The following is an 18,164-nucleotide window of genomic DNA, read 5'->3' as shown; positions in this document are numbered from 1 at the left end:
ACCTGGCCTTCTCTCTCTCTCTCTCTCTCTCTCTCTCTCTCTCTCTCTCTCTCTCCCCCTCCCTCCCTTCCTTCCTTCCTTCCTTCCTTCCTTCCTTCCTTCCTTCCTTCCTTCCTTCCTTTTATGACTTAAAATAGAGATCCTTTCTTGTGCCACCATTTAAATCAATGGGTTCTAACAAGATCTGTTACTAACACCAAGAGGAAACATATACATTACTCCATTTTGTATCAGTTGCAGCAACTTGTGAGGTTTCTTTCAGCAGAAAATGTTAAGCGTTCCACATGTGATATTTTATTTTTTCTTTTATAAATGCTGGAGATTCAAACATGTTTTACATATATGCCATATATTCTGTGAATCAGCAGGAAGACAGATGGAAGCTAAAAGTTTTACAGGTTTCCTGTGTGAATGTATGTGTGTACAGTGCAGATGTCCTGACTTAATAGAAATATTTAATGTTAAATTTGAAAGTCTTCAGATATACAGTTGTACCTTGGAAGTCAAACGGAATCCGTTCCGTAAGTCCGTTCGTCTTCCAAAGTGTTCAAAAACCAAATCACGGCTTCTGATTGGCTGGAGGAAGCTCCTGCAGCCAATCAGGAGCCACGGAAGCTCCATTGGACATTCGGGTTCCAAAAGAACATTCACAAACCGGAACAATCACTTCCGGGTTTGTGGCTTTCGGGAGCCAAAACGTCCGAGTTCCAGGGCGTTCGAGGTCCAAGGTACGACTGTATTCTGTTCTGCTAGTAGTTGTAAGTGAAAGGAAGCATGAAGGAGCCTTTAAGCATCATTGCCCACCATTGGCTCCTGGCACGCTTGCCTGTTAGTAACTGTAGCAACATGCCAGACATTTTGGTCCAGCTGCCATATTATTTTTTTTACAGTGCCCCTAATACAGCATTGTTCAGGGGCATGGTATGAAATTTAAATATCAGGCTAAGAAAAATGAAAACACCTAAAAGGACCCCCAAGGCAGGAGTTGGTGATAGGCCCTGTTGGAACACTGGAACCCCAGCAGCTGTCCAAGGTGCTGATGCTCACCCTGAAACCATGTCTGTTTCATGGACAAAACCAACAAATGGAAGCACATATTCAAGAAATAAAACAAGTTACACAAAAGAAATTGCTTTAAGATAATGCTCTGAATTATATTCAACAACTGGAGAAAATTCCATTCACACACCTCAGTGCAAACAGATGGCATGAAAATGTTCTAATAAAATATAGTTTAGAGCTACTGAACTCCATTTTCAACTGTAAGCATGGTTGAAGTTATTACACAAAGAACGAAATAGCAACATGGGCAATAGCATCAAAGGGAAGCACATATCCAGGAAATTAAAAAAAAGTTACACATGAACAAAGCAAAGCAGGAGGTATTATTTCCTCCACCATACTTGTTTTTGGAGCTCTTCACTAAACTGTAGTTCGGTGAAGATTTGGAAAGGTGAACAAAGTAAATGCAGGCAGGGAAGAAAGTAAATTCTTGAAAAGAAAAGCCCCAGCAAAGAAAAGCTGAAAAGTGAAAAGTATAGTCAATTGCAATCTGTTACCCATTAGCCTCACTTTCTGGTTCCTTGAATTGTCACTGCTAATGTCCAGTAATACTTTATATGGCACAGAGAGGAATAAAAGGAGCAGGAGCATATAACCTAGAAAAGCCACTATCTAAAACTAATTTATTAAACATTTCAATTATTGAACTTCATTCACCATATCATCCACAAATCTCTATGGCAATGTAACATTATACGAGCTTTCTTGTTTAGTTTGACTTACTGTTGTGTTATTTGGCTAAATAAAGTTGTGATGTAAATCTATAATGAACTGCTGCACTGATGCTGGTTACCAATGGCAAAACAGAAAAGCTTTAAAGGGCTGATCTTGGGCCATGTTCAATGTGTTGTTCTTGTTCATATAAAGCCCTGAGCAACTCAGGACCATGTTACCTGAAAGACCACCTACCCCAGTATAGACCTGTATGATCCCTGAGAAATATCATAGGAGGATGACCCCCAAAATAGCATTTTCTAATATTGTCCCTGTACCATAAAATCTTGTCCCTCTGTCATACAGTTGCTTCAGACAACCTGTAAAGACATACATTTCTGTCTAGGCTTTCCTTGACCCAGAAGATTGGACCCTGTTCTTTATTTTTATTTTTTTAATTCCCTAAATCCACTACTATTTCTTTTTCTTTTCCAGGCAGCTTTAAACATCATTTAATCAGTGTGCCATAAGTGACATGGCTAAAATGAATGGATGGCAGCTGGCCAAATGTTCAACTGACAAGCTGATCAAAAAGACAGTGCCAGATGTTTTCCATAAGTTCTGCATATGAAAGCACCAGGGAAATCAGCAGGGGCACCATACTAAAGAAATCAGAGAAGCCAACTCTAGTTTCAACCATAACATGAAATTCTATAAAGACTATAAATACTGCATTCCTTAGTGAAGGTCTCAGAGGACATGTTGTAGATGTTTCTAAAGCCTACAGGAAAAAGTGAGTCTACTATTGTCTGCCTATTTATAAGCATTACCTCCTGAATGGTTTAATAATAATTTGTAGAGAGATGTTTAAATGGGTTTTAAAATTCCAGTTAAGAAGCTGTTTAAAATTCCAGTCTGAAATAAGTCATATGCTGTTCTTCCCTTATCTCTACCACTACCCCTCAAAAAAAGATATAGCCTTTCACATTTTTCCTAGGTTACAGCTTATTTTACATGAGCAACTGAATTAAACCAAGTTCTATTTTAGAATTTTGATGCACTCTGAAATTTAAGATTTCAACAGCAAATACTCAATGTCTATGAAAACTTTGGGGTGTTTTAAAAGATGTTATTGAAAGAAGGTTGTTTTTGTGTGTGTATTCCTGTCCCCTGAGAAAGTTTATTGTACCATGAGATAAACATCAAAAATAGTTAAGATTGTTTACACTGCACCTTAACAGAAGGGGTTTGACATCATTTGTATATAAATGTGAACTGCAGGGCCTGCTCAATCAGATCTGCCAGACAATCAGACCAAGATTATAGTGACCATGGAGTGCCGCTATACTTTCTCCACATCAGTGAGGGAGGCAGGTATAGAAGATTGGTAGCTTAAGACGCAGTGGCTTCTAAACCATTTTGCACCAACGCATTATCAAGTAATTCAACAATTTGCTTAGGATACTTTTTTTTTTTAATGGTGAAAATTTCACAGTTGCTTAGAAGTCCATGGAGCAGTGCCACAAATGTATTGGTACAGTATTGAATGACCTCACTTAGGGGACTTTATACGTTACTGCTTTACCTATCAAAAAAGAGTTGATGAGAACTGAAGCAGAAGCACACATTTGGTACTGCAGGTGCCGATTTCGACTCTGCCACTGGTGTTGATTCTGCTAAGAATAGACGTATAGTTGAAAAGTGCAGTAACACTAAACTGATATGTCTGATACCTGAAACACTCAACAGGAACCATTGCAATCGGTATTTTATCTCTAAGAGTCTTTACTTGTGGTTCGAGGACCCGTACCCCGCGCAGTGGAATGAAACACAAGGACACGTGATATAAGGTTAATGGGCAAGAAAAGGCCACAACTTTATTGATTACAGCAAGTGAAAATGTATTGGCTTAGGCATTGGATTACGTCATCTGACTCCACCCCCTCAGAGAGGGGTGAGTCTAAAACAGGGGGGTTTATTCACCAGTAGGTGGAGCCTGTCGATGCTAATCCAACTATAAGCTCTCCCCTGATGTCACCGAGGGTCGTGCCATGGCCTCCCGCCACGCAGGCATCGGACAGAATACACGACCGCTGGATTCCTTTAACGGAATACCCAAAAATTGAAGGCGCAGGCGATGGCCACACCTAGCCCTTCGACACCACAACACATTATTCCAATGCCTAACCTACCCACCAATACCACAAAAGTTGTGATGATTGCTACGAGGTAGGCGAAAAAACCAAAAAGCCTAATGCCAAATGGAAAAATTCCTACCAGGCCCACCGGACAACCAGGGTGACCAACCTAAGGTCCATAGCAAGGCCAAAAGAAAACTGGAACCCTGCTCTAAGGGAGTGGAGGGTGGGTGACTCGCGACGGGACAACGAAAAGTGAGGGCTGGAGGCTGGCGCCGCAGCAATTTAGGCTGCTGTACATGCCCCCCCTTGAAGGCACCTGGTTGGGTGCCTGGCCGAGGGCGTGGGCACCAGCCAGGTGAGTGGGAGGCAGGGGGCAAACGCCCCCTGCTTGAGGCGGAGTCCGGCTCCCTGCCACAACCACTCCCCTCTCTTGCAGGGAGGAGAGTCTTTATGAGATATCAACCTGGGTCAGATGCAGTATTCCAACAAACTATAAGAATTAGAGATGGACATGAGATCCTCTCCGCTCTTTTCTTCCTCCTCTTGGACATTCAGCTATAGAAAAGGCTTCCTGGTTTGTTAAATTACAACTTCCCTGTGATATCCAAAACAGGACACTGTGATTTAAGTGCTCCCTGGTTTGGATTACCGTATTTTTCGCACCATAGGGCGCACTGGACCATAGGGTGCACCCAGTTTTTAGGGGGGGGGGAATCAAGAAAAAAATCTTTCCCCCCCCCCAGCCCCAAAGAGCAGCGTACAGGCTGCGCACAACCTCTCCCTGCCGGAGGGGTTGTGCGCAGCTATGGAGCAAGCCAAGGCAAGGGGCGGGATGGATCCCGCTCACTGTTTTGGCTTCCCCTTTAGCCCCACGCAGCCTCCCCCTCCCGGGAGAGGCTGTGTGGGGCTAAAGAATCCATAGCCCCGTGCAGCCTCTCCTTGCCGGAGGGGTTGTACGCAGCTATGGAGCAAGCCAAGGCAGGGGGCGGGATGGATCCCGCTCGCCGTTTTGGCTTCTCCTTTAGCCCCGTGCAGCCTCTCCTTGCCGGGAGACGCTGCGCAGGGCTTTCCTGGCTTTGCTGGGAGGTGGGGGGATTCCCTCACCTCTCGCAAAAGCCCGCAGAAGCCGCCAACTCCTTTAAAGAGATCGCGGCTTCTCCTGGCTTTTCTGGGAGGTGGGGGAATTCCCCCACCTCCTGCAAAACCGGCAGAAGCCGCGCGCACTTTAAAAGGGCTGCACGGCTTCTTCTGGCTTTCCTGGGAGGTGGGAGGATTCCCTCACCTCTCGCAAAAGCCCACAGAAGCCGCGCAACTCCTTTAAAGAGATCGCGGCTTCTCCTGGCTTTCCTGGGAGGTGGGAGAAGGGACTGATGCGCCCAGTCAGTCCCTTCTCCCTCCTGTGGAAAAGCCCGCAAGAGCGCATGGAGCTTGTGGCCGCATTCGCTCCATAGGACGCACACACATTTTCCCTTGCTTTTTAGGAGGGAAAAAGTGCGTCCTATGGTGCGAAAAATACGGTACTAACTTGTGAAGAGTACTTTAAATCACACGTGGTAGTTTCCTCTGCAGTTGGGCATACAAAAGGAGAACGGGAACGCTTGAGCTCATGGTCATTTGTATTCCAACAAACCACGGTTTGTTGGATTGGGAATGGCATGTCTGAACCATGCCACCATGGAGGCTTACTTCACCTTTCGGAAAAGGAAACTCAGCAAGTGTGTAAAACAAAGTAAAAAGGAATGTTCATGTTTGTACATGCCCCTATGTGCTACAGGTGACTTCCAAAATTGGTTGGCATACTGAACTATCCCTGGAGACTAGTCTTCTGTAAGTAAATAACCTAGTATGAAGATAAATGAATTTGGGATTAACCTCTGCTGAAACACACGTTTCTTTTTGAGTTAGATTAATGAACTCAGTTGGAGTAAAAAAGAAACCCTGCCAGTATCTTGCCTTTATGAGAAACAGTAAGAAAATGTAAATAAGTCAGCAATGAATAATGCATCTAATCATTGGTATATGAAACATAGCAAATAAAACAATGGAGCTAACATTCTCTAGAGTACACTGAAAAATAAACTTAACTGTGAAGCAATCCAGATACTTTTTTTTTTCAGTCCTAGAAAGCTTTTAAGAATTTTAAGACATTCTAGTAGTTTAAACCAGAAAGCAGATGGAGCAAAATGTTCAGTAGAACAAACTCACAGAACAATAATGGAATGGAAAAATCCCTACCTTTAAAACAAATTAAATTCTGTGTTTATTCCATGTGGGTGAGTAGCTCCTGTGTCCAAGAAATTGGTCAGTTTTCTACCATGGATGGGGTTGAGGTTCCCTTGAAGGAGCAGGTTCACAGTTGGGGGGCACTTCTGGGTCCAGTTCTGTCACTGGAGCCTCCAGTAGCCTCAATGGCTAGATGTGCCTTTTACTAACTGCAACTGGTTTGACAGCTATGGTCATTCCTGAACCAGGAAAGCCTTACCCCAGTAGTTCATGTGTTGGTAACTTCAAGACTGGATTATTGCAAAGCACTCTATGTAGTGCTTCCCTCGTGCTTGATCTGGAAGCTGCAGTTGCTGCAGAATACTGTGGCACAACTGCTGACAGGAATGAGGCCTTGTCAGCATATAACACCTGTGATCAGAGATTTGCACTGATTGCCAGTTTGCTACTGGGCCAAGTTGAAGGTGTTACTATTAGTATATAAAGCCTTTAACGACTTAGGACCAGTTTCCCCATGATATCACTGTACCCCACATGTGTCCACTCACGTGCTTTGTTCAGTGAAATTGGTACTACTACAGGTGCCACATAATACCTGTTTCACATAGAAGTAAGAACTCAATCATTTAGAGTGGCAAAACATGCACTTTGGAACTCCCTGCCTAACTCAAGCAGGCACCTTCACGATTCCCTTTTCAGCATCTGCTGAAAACATTATTGTTTGGACAAGCCTACCCATATGCTTAGAAAGCTGAGATAATTTCAATCAGTTTTAGTATTTTAACTTTGTTTACAGCTTTGAGGGTGTTTTTTTTACAATCTAACAGTGTATACATTTAAATAAATAAATAAATAAATAAATAAATAAATGTTGAACTCATCCTATGAACTAAGTTTTAACTTGTGCCAACGGCTTCTAAGTAATGTGAAGAAAATGAAATAAAAATGCTTACAGCCTGATCCTATAAGCCACTACACTGGCACATGTTTTATGACATTGCATGCTAACTTATGAATGAATGTAATGTGATGTCACAATCTCTATAACTTTGCTGGCATTACAAAGCAACCCACATCACTGACTATTACAGCATCATGGGCTACTGGCAGTCATATAACAAGGTGTAGCACAGTAATACTGAGTAAAGCTGATTATGGAACACAACAGACAAAGAATGTTGACAATTCAATTGTGGGGCATTATAAAGGCATTTGAGGGATGCGGGTGGCGCTGTGGGTAAAACCTCAATGCCTAGGACTTGCCGATCGCATGATCGGCGGTTCGAATCCCCATGGCGGGGTGCGCTCCCGTTGCTCGGTCCCAGCGCCTGCCAACCTAGCAGTTCGAAAGCACCCCCGGGTGCAAGTGCACTTCCAGAACCTTAAACAGCATTTTGGTGTTACACTTTACTGTGGAATTATCAAATATACCAGAGGAATATCAAATGGAACTTATCTTGCCACAAAGAACCATGGAAGTGTTGGAGTTCTATGAGCTCTGCATAACCACAGAGAAATTTTCCAACAACAAAGAAACACCCACTTAAGATTTGGGACCACCTATCAGGAAGAACAGGTTTTTCCAATGCTCGTACTGTAGTACCTCGGGTTAAGAACTTAATTCATTCTGGAGGTCCATTCTTAACCTGAAACTGTTCTTAACCTGAGGTACCACTTTAGCTAATGGGGCCTCCTGCTGCCGCCACGCCACCACTGCGCCATTTCTGTTCTCTTCCTAAAGCAAAGTTCTTAACCCGAGGTACTATTTCTGGGTTAGAGGAGTCTGTAACCTGAAGCGTCTGTAACCTGAAGCGTCTGTAACCCAAGGTACCACTGTATAAGCAAAGAACCACTTCATACAAGATGAACCCACTGGATTTTGGAATGCCAGCTAAAAGTAGTCACTTCCTCAGTACCAGGAAAATCACAAAGGAGAAACAACCACAGCCATGCTTTATTCTATATATTCAGCATGTAATGAAAAGGGTATTAATTTTCCACCACAGTCACACCCACTTTTAGACCATGACCATGTCCTACTTTTCCATTTGGGCCACAGCCACTTTAGCAGGCAGCTCCTGCAGGAAAAGGGTTAGCCACCCTTATCATATCATATCACATCAAAACAGTTAATGGACTTCATACAAATTAGAAGTATATTTTCCTGCATAATCACCACACTAGTGCAACACAAGAGGAAATAGCTAGCTCTAGTGGACTGTGTGTGTGTGTGTGTGTGTGTGTGTGTGTGTGTTGGTGAGTGAAGTATCCCCATGAGGTCTGTCAATACTATGTTAAAACTAAACTTTGCTGTTCATTTTTTTAGCTTTTTAATGAAAGCAAGAAACTGAATTTATAAATTAAAATTCTTCATTTCTACACTTTAAAATGTACTAAATAATACCATATACTTAAGTCATTTTGGGTACAAATAACAAATTATTCAACTAATTTTATATGCATGTTTCATCTGCATAATCAAAGTAGTCAAAGTAGAATGAGACTCCAAGGTCCAATTACTAAACATAAGAAAAACTGTAGGTTTTTTTTTATAAAAAAAATATATTTAGCTACAGAAACCCCATTTCCTGATTGCTGTCTTAATCAACCCAAACTGAACACACTGTACTAACTGGAGACAGAAAACGGAGAATAATTATGACAACAATACTTATTATAAAGAATTTGAAGAAGGAAAAAGGCCATGGATTCAAACACAGACTTTTCTGTCCTTTGCTAAAACAACAAGTACATTTTCTTTCATGCATTCTGCATTCCACTGGACCACATGCTGAGGTAATACAACCTCTTTCCACAGCAAGCTTCGGAAACACAGATGGAGTTTCTGACTGCCCATATGGCAAAAACCACTTACTGCAACCAGACAGCTGCAGGAAGTGGGCAACTTCACTGGGAGAGGGGTGTGTGTGTGTGTGTGTGTGTGTGTGTGTGTGTGTGTGTGTAAAACATTACAGGAGCTTAAGAAACTTGCTGTTCATATGTATATCCTATAAATTAGCTTAACGTTTTCATTTATATTTCTAAATAGTAGTTCTTATTTGTATTCTTTCCTGGCACAACTTCAGAGTTTGGAACTCAAGCAAGTTTAGAAACTATTGTTAGAAGCAACATGAATTGACACAACATAACTCTTTTGTTTAAGTAACAGAAATGTTGTATTTTTAAATTTACTGGGTCCATTCTGTGAATGGAAGGGCTCCTTCCATTTGTGGAAGGGGATGAGATCCAGAGGAAGCTGCTACTGGAGGAATGGGTATTGCTGATTCACCTGTGGCTCCCTATCCTGCCTTCCACACTCCTCCAGAGCAACTTTTCAGTGGGCACAAAGGTCTGCAATGTGAAGGAGGATTCAGCAAAAATAAATAAATAAATAAATAAATAAATAAATAAATAAATAAATCATCTCCTCCCTTCCTCTAGTAGGAGTGTCTCTTGAGTGCTCTGGATCCAAGCCATTTTCTTTCTGCTCCCTGATAATGAAATGATGGTTTCAGCAATAATTTAACAATGAGTCATTACTGTGTTGTTTTTATTACTTGGGATGCCAACTATGCATATCAAACATCATTTTATCTCCCCCCCCCAAAAAAAAACCAACCCACAACTGCCAGATGGGCTAACCTTATAATTTTTTTAAAGGTCACTAAATTAAGCATATTTCAAGTCCCATAGATTTCAAGTCCCATAAATCAAACCAAACACATGAACATCAGCATTAAAATACTTAACATTCTCCCCAACAAACACTGCTAGATAACTGAACGTCAGTGCCATCTTTGCTGTGAAACTATCTAGATGACAAGTGGACTGGATAGACTGGACTTTGACTAGTTTCATTAGGTCCAAGGTTCTAAGGAATTACAAGTTGATTCATTCATTGAAATCTACCAGAGGCTATATTTATTTCCCTGTTAGGACTCACACTAAATTCTAGGGCCACTGGGCTTAGGGCTAGGGATGTGGGCCTCAAATTTCCTCCTATCATTTTAATACATTTGATATCACATTAAGAAAGAAAAGAAAAAGCAAACCTACATTGATCCCAGGGCCTTCACGCACTGACACTCATTCATGCAAAATGTTTAAATATTTAATTCATTTCTATCCTACCTTTCCATACAACTTGGATCCACAAAACAGCTAACACCCACAATATATTTTTGAAATCTGAGTAAATTAATACAGTCACTATAATGCCAATTCCCAGGCTGCAATCCTAAGCAAATATGCCATGAATGAATGCTACTAACCACAGTTGGCCCTAATTCTGAGTAAAATTGTGCTATAAAATGAATATAAAATAGAAGACTGTTTATGGACATGGGTATCCTATAAATATATCACAACTACTGTTCCAGATGGGGAAATGAAACAAAACAACAACAACCCAGAGACAACGTGCCACAAGCCATTCACAAACACCACAGAAGAATTATAATCCGTACCAAACTGTCATATATTATAGTCCAGCCTATTTCTTCTAATTTTGGATTGGTAGACAATGACATGACGACTGGCATGGAAATTGCTTTCAGTCCAAAATAGAAAATGTGTGGCTGTAACACCCATCATCCCTGTTAGGCTACAACACCCATCACACCTGACTACCAGCCATGCTGCCTGAGGCTGATGGGAATAGGGTCCAACAACATCTGGAGGGCCACAACAGTTGTGGACTTGGGTACTGTGGCACCCTGTGGAAGGCCAAAATTTGGCACCCACCCTCCCTCTCCAGCTGTTGTGCTGCCTTCCCAAAGCCAAGCCAAGCCTAGTTAGCGCTTTCCCAGCTTTGGGAAGTAGGTGGGAGGGCTCTAGGACCCTACCAGAGCCCTCCTTCCTCCTTCCCAAAGCCAGACACCTCCTTACTCACTTTTGGAAAGGCAGTGCCTCAGACAGCTGCCTCATCTCAGCGCCCAGTACATGAACACTGCTCACACAGCTCTAAGTCCAGCCTTGGCCACATGTTCCTTATCCATGTTTTAAATTATTTCACATAGGACTAAAACACTATCTGGCAAGTTGTTTACAAAAAGCAATTCATTGTGCATATTGTTCATTGCCCCCATGACACCTGCACACCTTTGGTCATTTGTGGCAGTGTGGAGAAAATAGTTCAATATACATGGTAGGCCTCTAAACTTAAACTGACACCTGCTGATGGCTGTAATGTAGAACGTAGCATGCCCTTAGTTTGGCTACCATAATATGTGCACTGGTCATTGTTAAAGTTCCAAGAATGCAGCATATGACTATTGCTTTAATATCTTAATTGTATGCATGTTAACTTTTTCCATTTCTAAAACAGGAGACTTCCCATTTCCAGGAAAAGACCCCCCCCCCAACTCTACAGACTTCCACAAACATATCATTTGCTGACATTAGCTAAAACAGGCTGGTCTTTAGAAGAAAGGTCAGCTTCACTAAGACCAAAGGTATCACTAGGGAAGATGTTACCCAAACAATTTCCTTTATCAGCAAACTTATCTGGGACAAATGCAAGGAATGTCTGCAAGATGCACACTTCATATTGTGAAATTCCTGCTTGTGGGGATTGCTGGCGTTTGGATGAAAACTCATGTAATGGTCATCTCTCCTGACCTTCTGTATGTGAGAAGTATTTTATAATGTAATAAATACATTAAATATCCTTGTTTCTGTTCAATCTTGTTTCTGCATTGCATAAATTATTGTGACCTGCCCTTGGGATGAGATGGGTTAGGCATTTCATATACTATCAGCAGATATCTAAAAACCAAAGGGTGTGCAATGATAATAAATAACCCTGCTCCAAAGAAATAAATAAATCACCTAGGCTGCAATCCTGTGTCCACTTTAGCTAAAAGCCCCACAGAATTCGGGGCGACTCAACTTCTGAGTAGCCATGCCTAGGATTACACTGGGATAGCTCAGCACGAGACTCTTAATCTGAGAGTCGTAGGTTCGAGCCCCAGGTTGGGCGACAAATTCCTCAGGGTCCCTTCTGATTCTGTGAGTTTATATATAAACTGGGGAGAAGGGGAAACTGCTCAAGTTTGCCTATGAAGCCGGCTCTGGCTGTCAGCTGACTCTTCCCCTTCCTAAACGGTGCGTCTCGTCCATAAGTGACCATTCCCCGCTCTCTTTCCCTCCCGCTTCGTTCCCTCGCTGCTTCTCGGCAGGTTATCTGGACGCTCATCTCGGCCAGCAAACAAACTTGATCCGCAGCTCTCCGGAGACTTTAAAGGGAAGACCTTTCGCCAACCCGTCTCCCTGCCTCCCTCCCTCCCGCTCCCTCGACGCGCGTCTGGTCAAGGGCGCAGCCAAAACTGCAGCGGGAAGAGGAAGGGAGACTTCCTCGGCGCCTCGTAAGAAAACGAGGAGAAAGGCAGGGACGGGAGAAGGAGCGTGTCTGAGGGCGACCCTCACGCGCCCTCCTGTCTGTCTGTCTGCCTCTCTCTCTCTCTCGCGCGCGCGCACACAATGACTGACCTCGAGACAAAAGCTGGCCGAGCCCCGCGCGCCCCTCGCCAGCTCCCCGCGCGCTTCCTTTTACCTGAGAGGCGACCGGCTGGGGGGGCTCTCCGGAGCGAAGCTGGGCTCCAGCCGGGATGGGGTGTAAGAGTGGTAGGCTGTCAGGACCACGCTGCCCGTGTCTTTTATCTCCATTATGGCAACGCGCGCATGTCTTCCTCCTCCTCCTCCTCCCCGCCCGGCGACAACTGCCTGCCTCAGCCGGCGGCGGCGCGGCTCCTCGGGATCAAAGGACCCTGTCACAAAAGCAGCGGCATGCTCGGGCCCTTTAAGACTCGCCCCGGCCTCCCCCTCCCCACCCTCGCCGCCGAGCGCTGCTGCCGGGCTGGCGAGACCTCGGGGCTCTTCCTCCGGGCCCAGCAGCGGAATTAGCATAGGTTCAAAAACGCCGCCCCCCGCCCGCCACGCCTCCGCCCGAGGAGGACCCGCGTTTCTCCTGAAGGAATCCTTCGTGGCGCATGCTGACTCTCAGAATACAGACTCAGAACTAGTCCTTGGGCCAAGGCAAGGGAGGCAAAATGAAGATCATCGTTCCTCAGGGCAGGGCAGAAACTAGGCTTTCAAAGACCCAGTTTGGTACGTATGTACGCTAACACGGATGCGTGTCAGTGTACATACATTCATATACATACGTACATATATACAAACAAAAGCACCTCAACACATTTATTGATAAAGGGCATAAAAAGTAGGCAATATATCATTCGAATACAAAGGAATCCTGTTAAATATTATGACTGTATGACCAAAGGGAAAATGAGCGTTCCTTCCAGTAAATGCAAATTGTTTGTTAAAAGTAGAACCTCCATGTGCAGCAACTGTCTATCTGAGGTCAGGTTTCGAATTGGATTTATTTGGTCACAAGAGCATTAAAATACTGTATTTCCGTAAGATCAGCCAAGACCCTCTGGTTTCCTTTTAAACCTGTTTGTTTCCTTTGAGGCTTTTTGCCACCCACCCCTCCTCTTGCTTCTGTGCAAACCCCTTTCAAGGAGTTTTGATGTGTACATTTACTCCCAAGTAAGCTTCATCAAGATTCCTTTCAACCTGTATCAAAGGGCATGGGGAAGGGCTGTAGCTCAGGGTTGGAGCATGTGCTTTGCATGCCAAAGAGCCCAGTTCTGCGGCTGTGCTACTGCCAGTCAGTGTGGAGAATACTGAACTAGATGGACCAATAGTCTGACTTGGTACGAGGCAGCTTTCTGTGTTCCCCTGAACTTTAATATATTGAGCAAAATATAGTGAGTGAGAGATCCAATGAAATTAAGAGATGGGTGATCTGGCCTCAATTAAAAGTGAGGAATGTATCAAACGTCTTTCTAATGTTTGGGGTCAGCACAATACAAAATGACAGGGTGTCAGTCTGTGGCCTGAGTTTTTTCAATACTGAAATGTGGGTTTTGGTAACAAAGGGCAAACAAGTCTCATACCCTCCGATTGTTCTTCCATCAATAAGCATAATTTTCATCTTACTGCTTTCAAATATATATCAGTTTTAGGAGTATATTTTCAGCCTTCCATATATGGAATGAAAGTTTGCTACATTTCTCTCCTTTGTTCATTGTTTCCAATGATACATTTATATAAAGTCATGGCGGTTATGAAAGTATGCAGATATAAGATAAAGAAAATATGTTCTTTGAAATCCACATCTCAGGTAATTGTTGATGAATAAATCGTTGAGAGATTCTGTTGAAAGAGGCATGTGTACTTTGAAATATTACACCTTGTTTTGCTTGTGAAGCAGATGTGCTTAATTGATAAATTGACGTTCTTATGAAGTAAAAATCCGAACTCATGAATAGAAGTCTTTTGAGATTAAGGCCTTTGAGGATTATTGTTTACAAATTACAGTGTATGTCTGGAAAGTTATTCCTCTGCTAGCATTACTGTATTCAGTTAGCTGCAATAACTTTTTAAAAAGTTTCGATTTCTTCAGATTGTTTAAACGGACTATCAAATGTAACATCTAAAAAGCAGGTTAAGGGCATGTTTGTATCCTCTGGGCAAGTAGACAGATTAACACTCAATAGTTCATCCCACACTTTTCAGAGGATTTCCCCATCACTTTTTTATCTGCATAAAGTCTGTTTATTTTAGGTGGGATTGTTACACTAGCAGGACAGAGTGCTTTAATCCATTTTAATTACACAGACCTAAATTTCTGGTTGGCACATGAACCACTTCCACAAAATAGGGACAGTGAGGAGGCGCCCACCGTCTCCAAAACATGCAGACTTAGAAGAAATGATTAATCTGCTCTTCATAGCAGAAATAATAGTCATCACACACAGGTGAAAAAAGCAATCCACCAGATAACTTATTAAGTAGCTGTCTTTCGCATCTTAATATAGAACACAATGGCAATTTCATTAAATCTTCAAAGAGCAAGTTACAATGTTATGGTAACAATTAATGTTAATTTTCTAGGGCTTCTAAAACTACTTTTTCTGTATCTTATATCTATCTGCTGTTTATCATTCACATAGCCTTAATTTAAAAGGGATGTTGTATTCTTCTAGTTGGCTTCTGTTTCTTATATGCAACTTTTGATCTGTTTCAGCTCAGAGTACTGACATCATTCCTGTGTTGTGATCTGGTTTGCTGAAGCAGGAAGTAAACATTAACCAATGAAGCTAAGCTAACCAGTAGTTAGCTTAGAAGCTGTGGGGAAAATTGGCACTTCTTCAAAACACAAAAAGGAATTTGGTGTATGGCATTGTGGCAGAAAGGGAACTTACATCAGGACAGTGGCATACACACAACAGAAGCAACAAAGGTTGCAAACAGAAAATAGCATTCGGGCAGGGATCTACATACAGCATAAAAAGGCAAATAGCACACCACTATAGATTTTGCCTATCCCTTCTTAAGGAAATCAGCCCTGAGTGCTCACTGGAAGGACAGATCCTGAAGCTGAGGCTCCAATACTTTGGCCACCTCATGAGAAGAAAAGACTCCCTGGAAAAGACCCTGATGCTGGGAAAGATTGGGGGCACAAGGAGAAGGGGACAACAGAGGATGAGATGGTTGGACAGTGTTCTCGAAGCTACCAGCATGAGTTTGACCAAACTGTGGGAGGCAGTGGAAGACAGGAGTGCCTGGCGTGCTCTGGTCCATGGGGTAACGAAGAGTCGGACACGACTAAACAACTAAACAACAACAAATAGATTTTGCCCCACTGTTTTAATTCCTTCACAATTCATTCCATTGTAGCAACCTCAGATTGCAGCATATGCACAGCATTAGCATTCCAGGACAACTAACTCAATGCTTTTCCACACCACAAGAGATTTGGCTCCAATGATGTATTGCTAAGGACCAAAACCATAACTAAAGAAAACCATCACAGTGGCCTTCCCAGTTGTAAAGGAAAGAGAAATTAGAGGGTTACTTCTTCCTTCTCTCCCGAGACAGACGGATACCAATAAAAATGACAAAACACAAAAGTAGAACCCAAGACCGAGAAAGATGTTGAATGTGTAATGGAAGGAGATTAAATAAACACAAGATGAGCCCTCAATGAATGACTTTAATGAACATAACGCTATGAGTTGTGGGCTGCAGGTCCCACAATTCTTAATTTAGTAAAAGCATGGCTGGCTTCTGCTCTAGACCCAAGCTTGCTGAAGTTATTAAAGGAGCAACAAGAGACACTCTTGGGGTGTAATGTTCTGCATTCCTTCCATAAAACTCAGATGTAAATATGTGTAAATAAACCATATTTCTTAAAGACACCATAGTATCCACTGTGCCTCATTCTAAAGGAATGCAAACCCTGGTTAAGTGCCCAGACCCCTGTAATCTTGCAGAGATTGGGGTGGCCTCTAACAGTAAGTATATTGCTAATAAAAGGTAAAGGTAAAGGGACCCCTGACCATTAGGTCCAGTCGTGACCGACTCTGGGGTTGCGGTGCTCATCTCGCTTTATTGGCTGAGGGAGCCGGCGTACAGCTTCCGGGTCATGTGGCCAGCATGACTAAGCCGCTTCTGGAGAACCAGAGCAGCACACAGAGACACCGTTTACCTTCCTGCCGGAGTGGTACCTATTTATCTACTTGCACTTTGACATGCTTTTGAACTGCTAGGTTGGCAGGAGCAGGGAGCGAGCAACAGGAGCTCACCCCGTCACGGGGATTCAAACTGCTGACCTTCTGATCGGCAAGTCCTAGGCTCTGTGGTTTAACCCACAGCGCCACCCCGCGTCCATAATATAGCTAATAACTGAGCCTATAAAAGGTGTTCTGCTGCTAGAGTCTAGTTCCCCACCATCAATTGCTTCATCTCTATTTTCTAATTTGTTGGCTTGTCCACATCACAGTTTACTGTGTGTTTGTAGCTGGCTGAATTCACATTTTACTTGCATAATCCCCATGATGCATCTGTAGAACAACTTCTGCTAGCAATCAAAATGAACTTTAATAGTAGAAGGCATTCTATATATAGGTTGATCTTAAAGATTTTCCATTGAGTATTCTGCCCTATTATTTCAAATGAATAGATCCATTAATTCTATTCTTGTCTTCAGCATAAAATATATTGTACCTGTATAGCTCAAACTTCAGCTGCTGGTGCACAGTGGTGCCTGAACCTCTATCATCTTCAACATTATAACACAACATACTAATTCGGGCAATGAAAGGGAAACAAATTATATATTAACTCCCAGCTGGGCTAGACTTGAATCAGTTCTTAAAGCACACTTCAAAGACCTGATGCACTGGTCTCAAAATCACAACTGCTTGTGACCATTGCTGCTAGAAAGGAATGGTCACAATTAGAAAGCGTAAGCTAGACCCAAATATATCTGTGTGGGAGTTTTCCCATTATGAAAAACTATAGAGTTTTCTAAAACAAACAAACAAACAAACAACACTGAAACCTTTTTCCACAGTCTACCAATAATGTACAATTGATTTGTGGAGAGGGAGCAGAATTGCACATGTGGTTCCCACATGTTTGAACTGTGTGCACAAAGGCTTTGTTCATGTGCTTTCGTACCCTACAAAATGCAGAGTTTGTGGAATAAAAGTATAATCTGTAGTGAATAGTAGGTCCATGACAAACTTTGATTGTCATACAAAAAAGAATGTTGCTATGTTAGCTCATAAGAAAAAGCAAGCAAGTAAAAATTCTTAAGATGGGGAATCAACCATTTTTTTGTTTATTCTTCTCAAATGGTCGTGGTACAACCTGAAATCTGCACAGCACCTACAAAGCCTTATTTGAATACGTCCCACATTCCAACTTAAGACTCCTACAATATGCAGACTCACAACTTTCTCTTCTCCCTCCCTCCACTCCCAGCATTGCTTATCATGCAGAATGATAAAGAATTCTGGAGAACTTGAAAGCTTGCATGCCTGATAAAGATATTGCCCTAATGCAGAATACAGAATTTTAAATTTCATGAAAGTCCAATATTTCACAGTGGGACAACACTAGCAAGCTAGTTCAGCAACGTGAAGATTTGTGTTGTGGTTGCACTACTTTATGTGATGGCTACACACAAGCTTTGATCTTGTAGATATCTCTCAAAAGGAAGCAACACGT

General features: G+C 42.6%; 1 protein-coding gene across 2 annotated transcripts in view; it reads right to left on the bottom strand.

Annotated features, from left to right (window-relative positions):
• ARHGAP28 (Rho GTPase activating protein 28) overlaps window positions 1-12,944 on the bottom strand; it is a 58,573-nt gene extending 45,629 nt beyond the window's left edge. The window contains exon 1 of one of the 2 annotated variants that reach the window (XM_077933142.1): window positions 12,634-12,944. In XM_077933142.1, the coding sequence (XP_077789268.1) occupies window positions 12,634-12,746 (113 nt within the window). In that variant the 5' untranslated portion in view covers window positions 12,747-12,944. Of the gene's footprint in view, window positions 1-12,569 lie in introns of both variants that reach the window. The other variant, XM_077933144.1, reaches the window with a different exon arrangement.
• Between the last annotated feature and the right edge of the window lie 5,220 nt (window positions 12,945-18,164).

The sequence above is a fragment of the Podarcis muralis genome, chromosome 8, assembly GCF_964188315.1.
Source record: "Podarcis muralis chromosome 8, rPodMur119.hap1.1, whole genome shotgun sequence".
Classification (NCBI taxonomy): Eukaryota; Metazoa; Chordata; class Lepidosauria; order Squamata; family Lacertidae; genus Podarcis; species Podarcis muralis.
The sequence above is the reverse complement of the archived record's forward strand: the minus strand, read 5'-3'. Positions and strand labels throughout refer to the sequence as shown.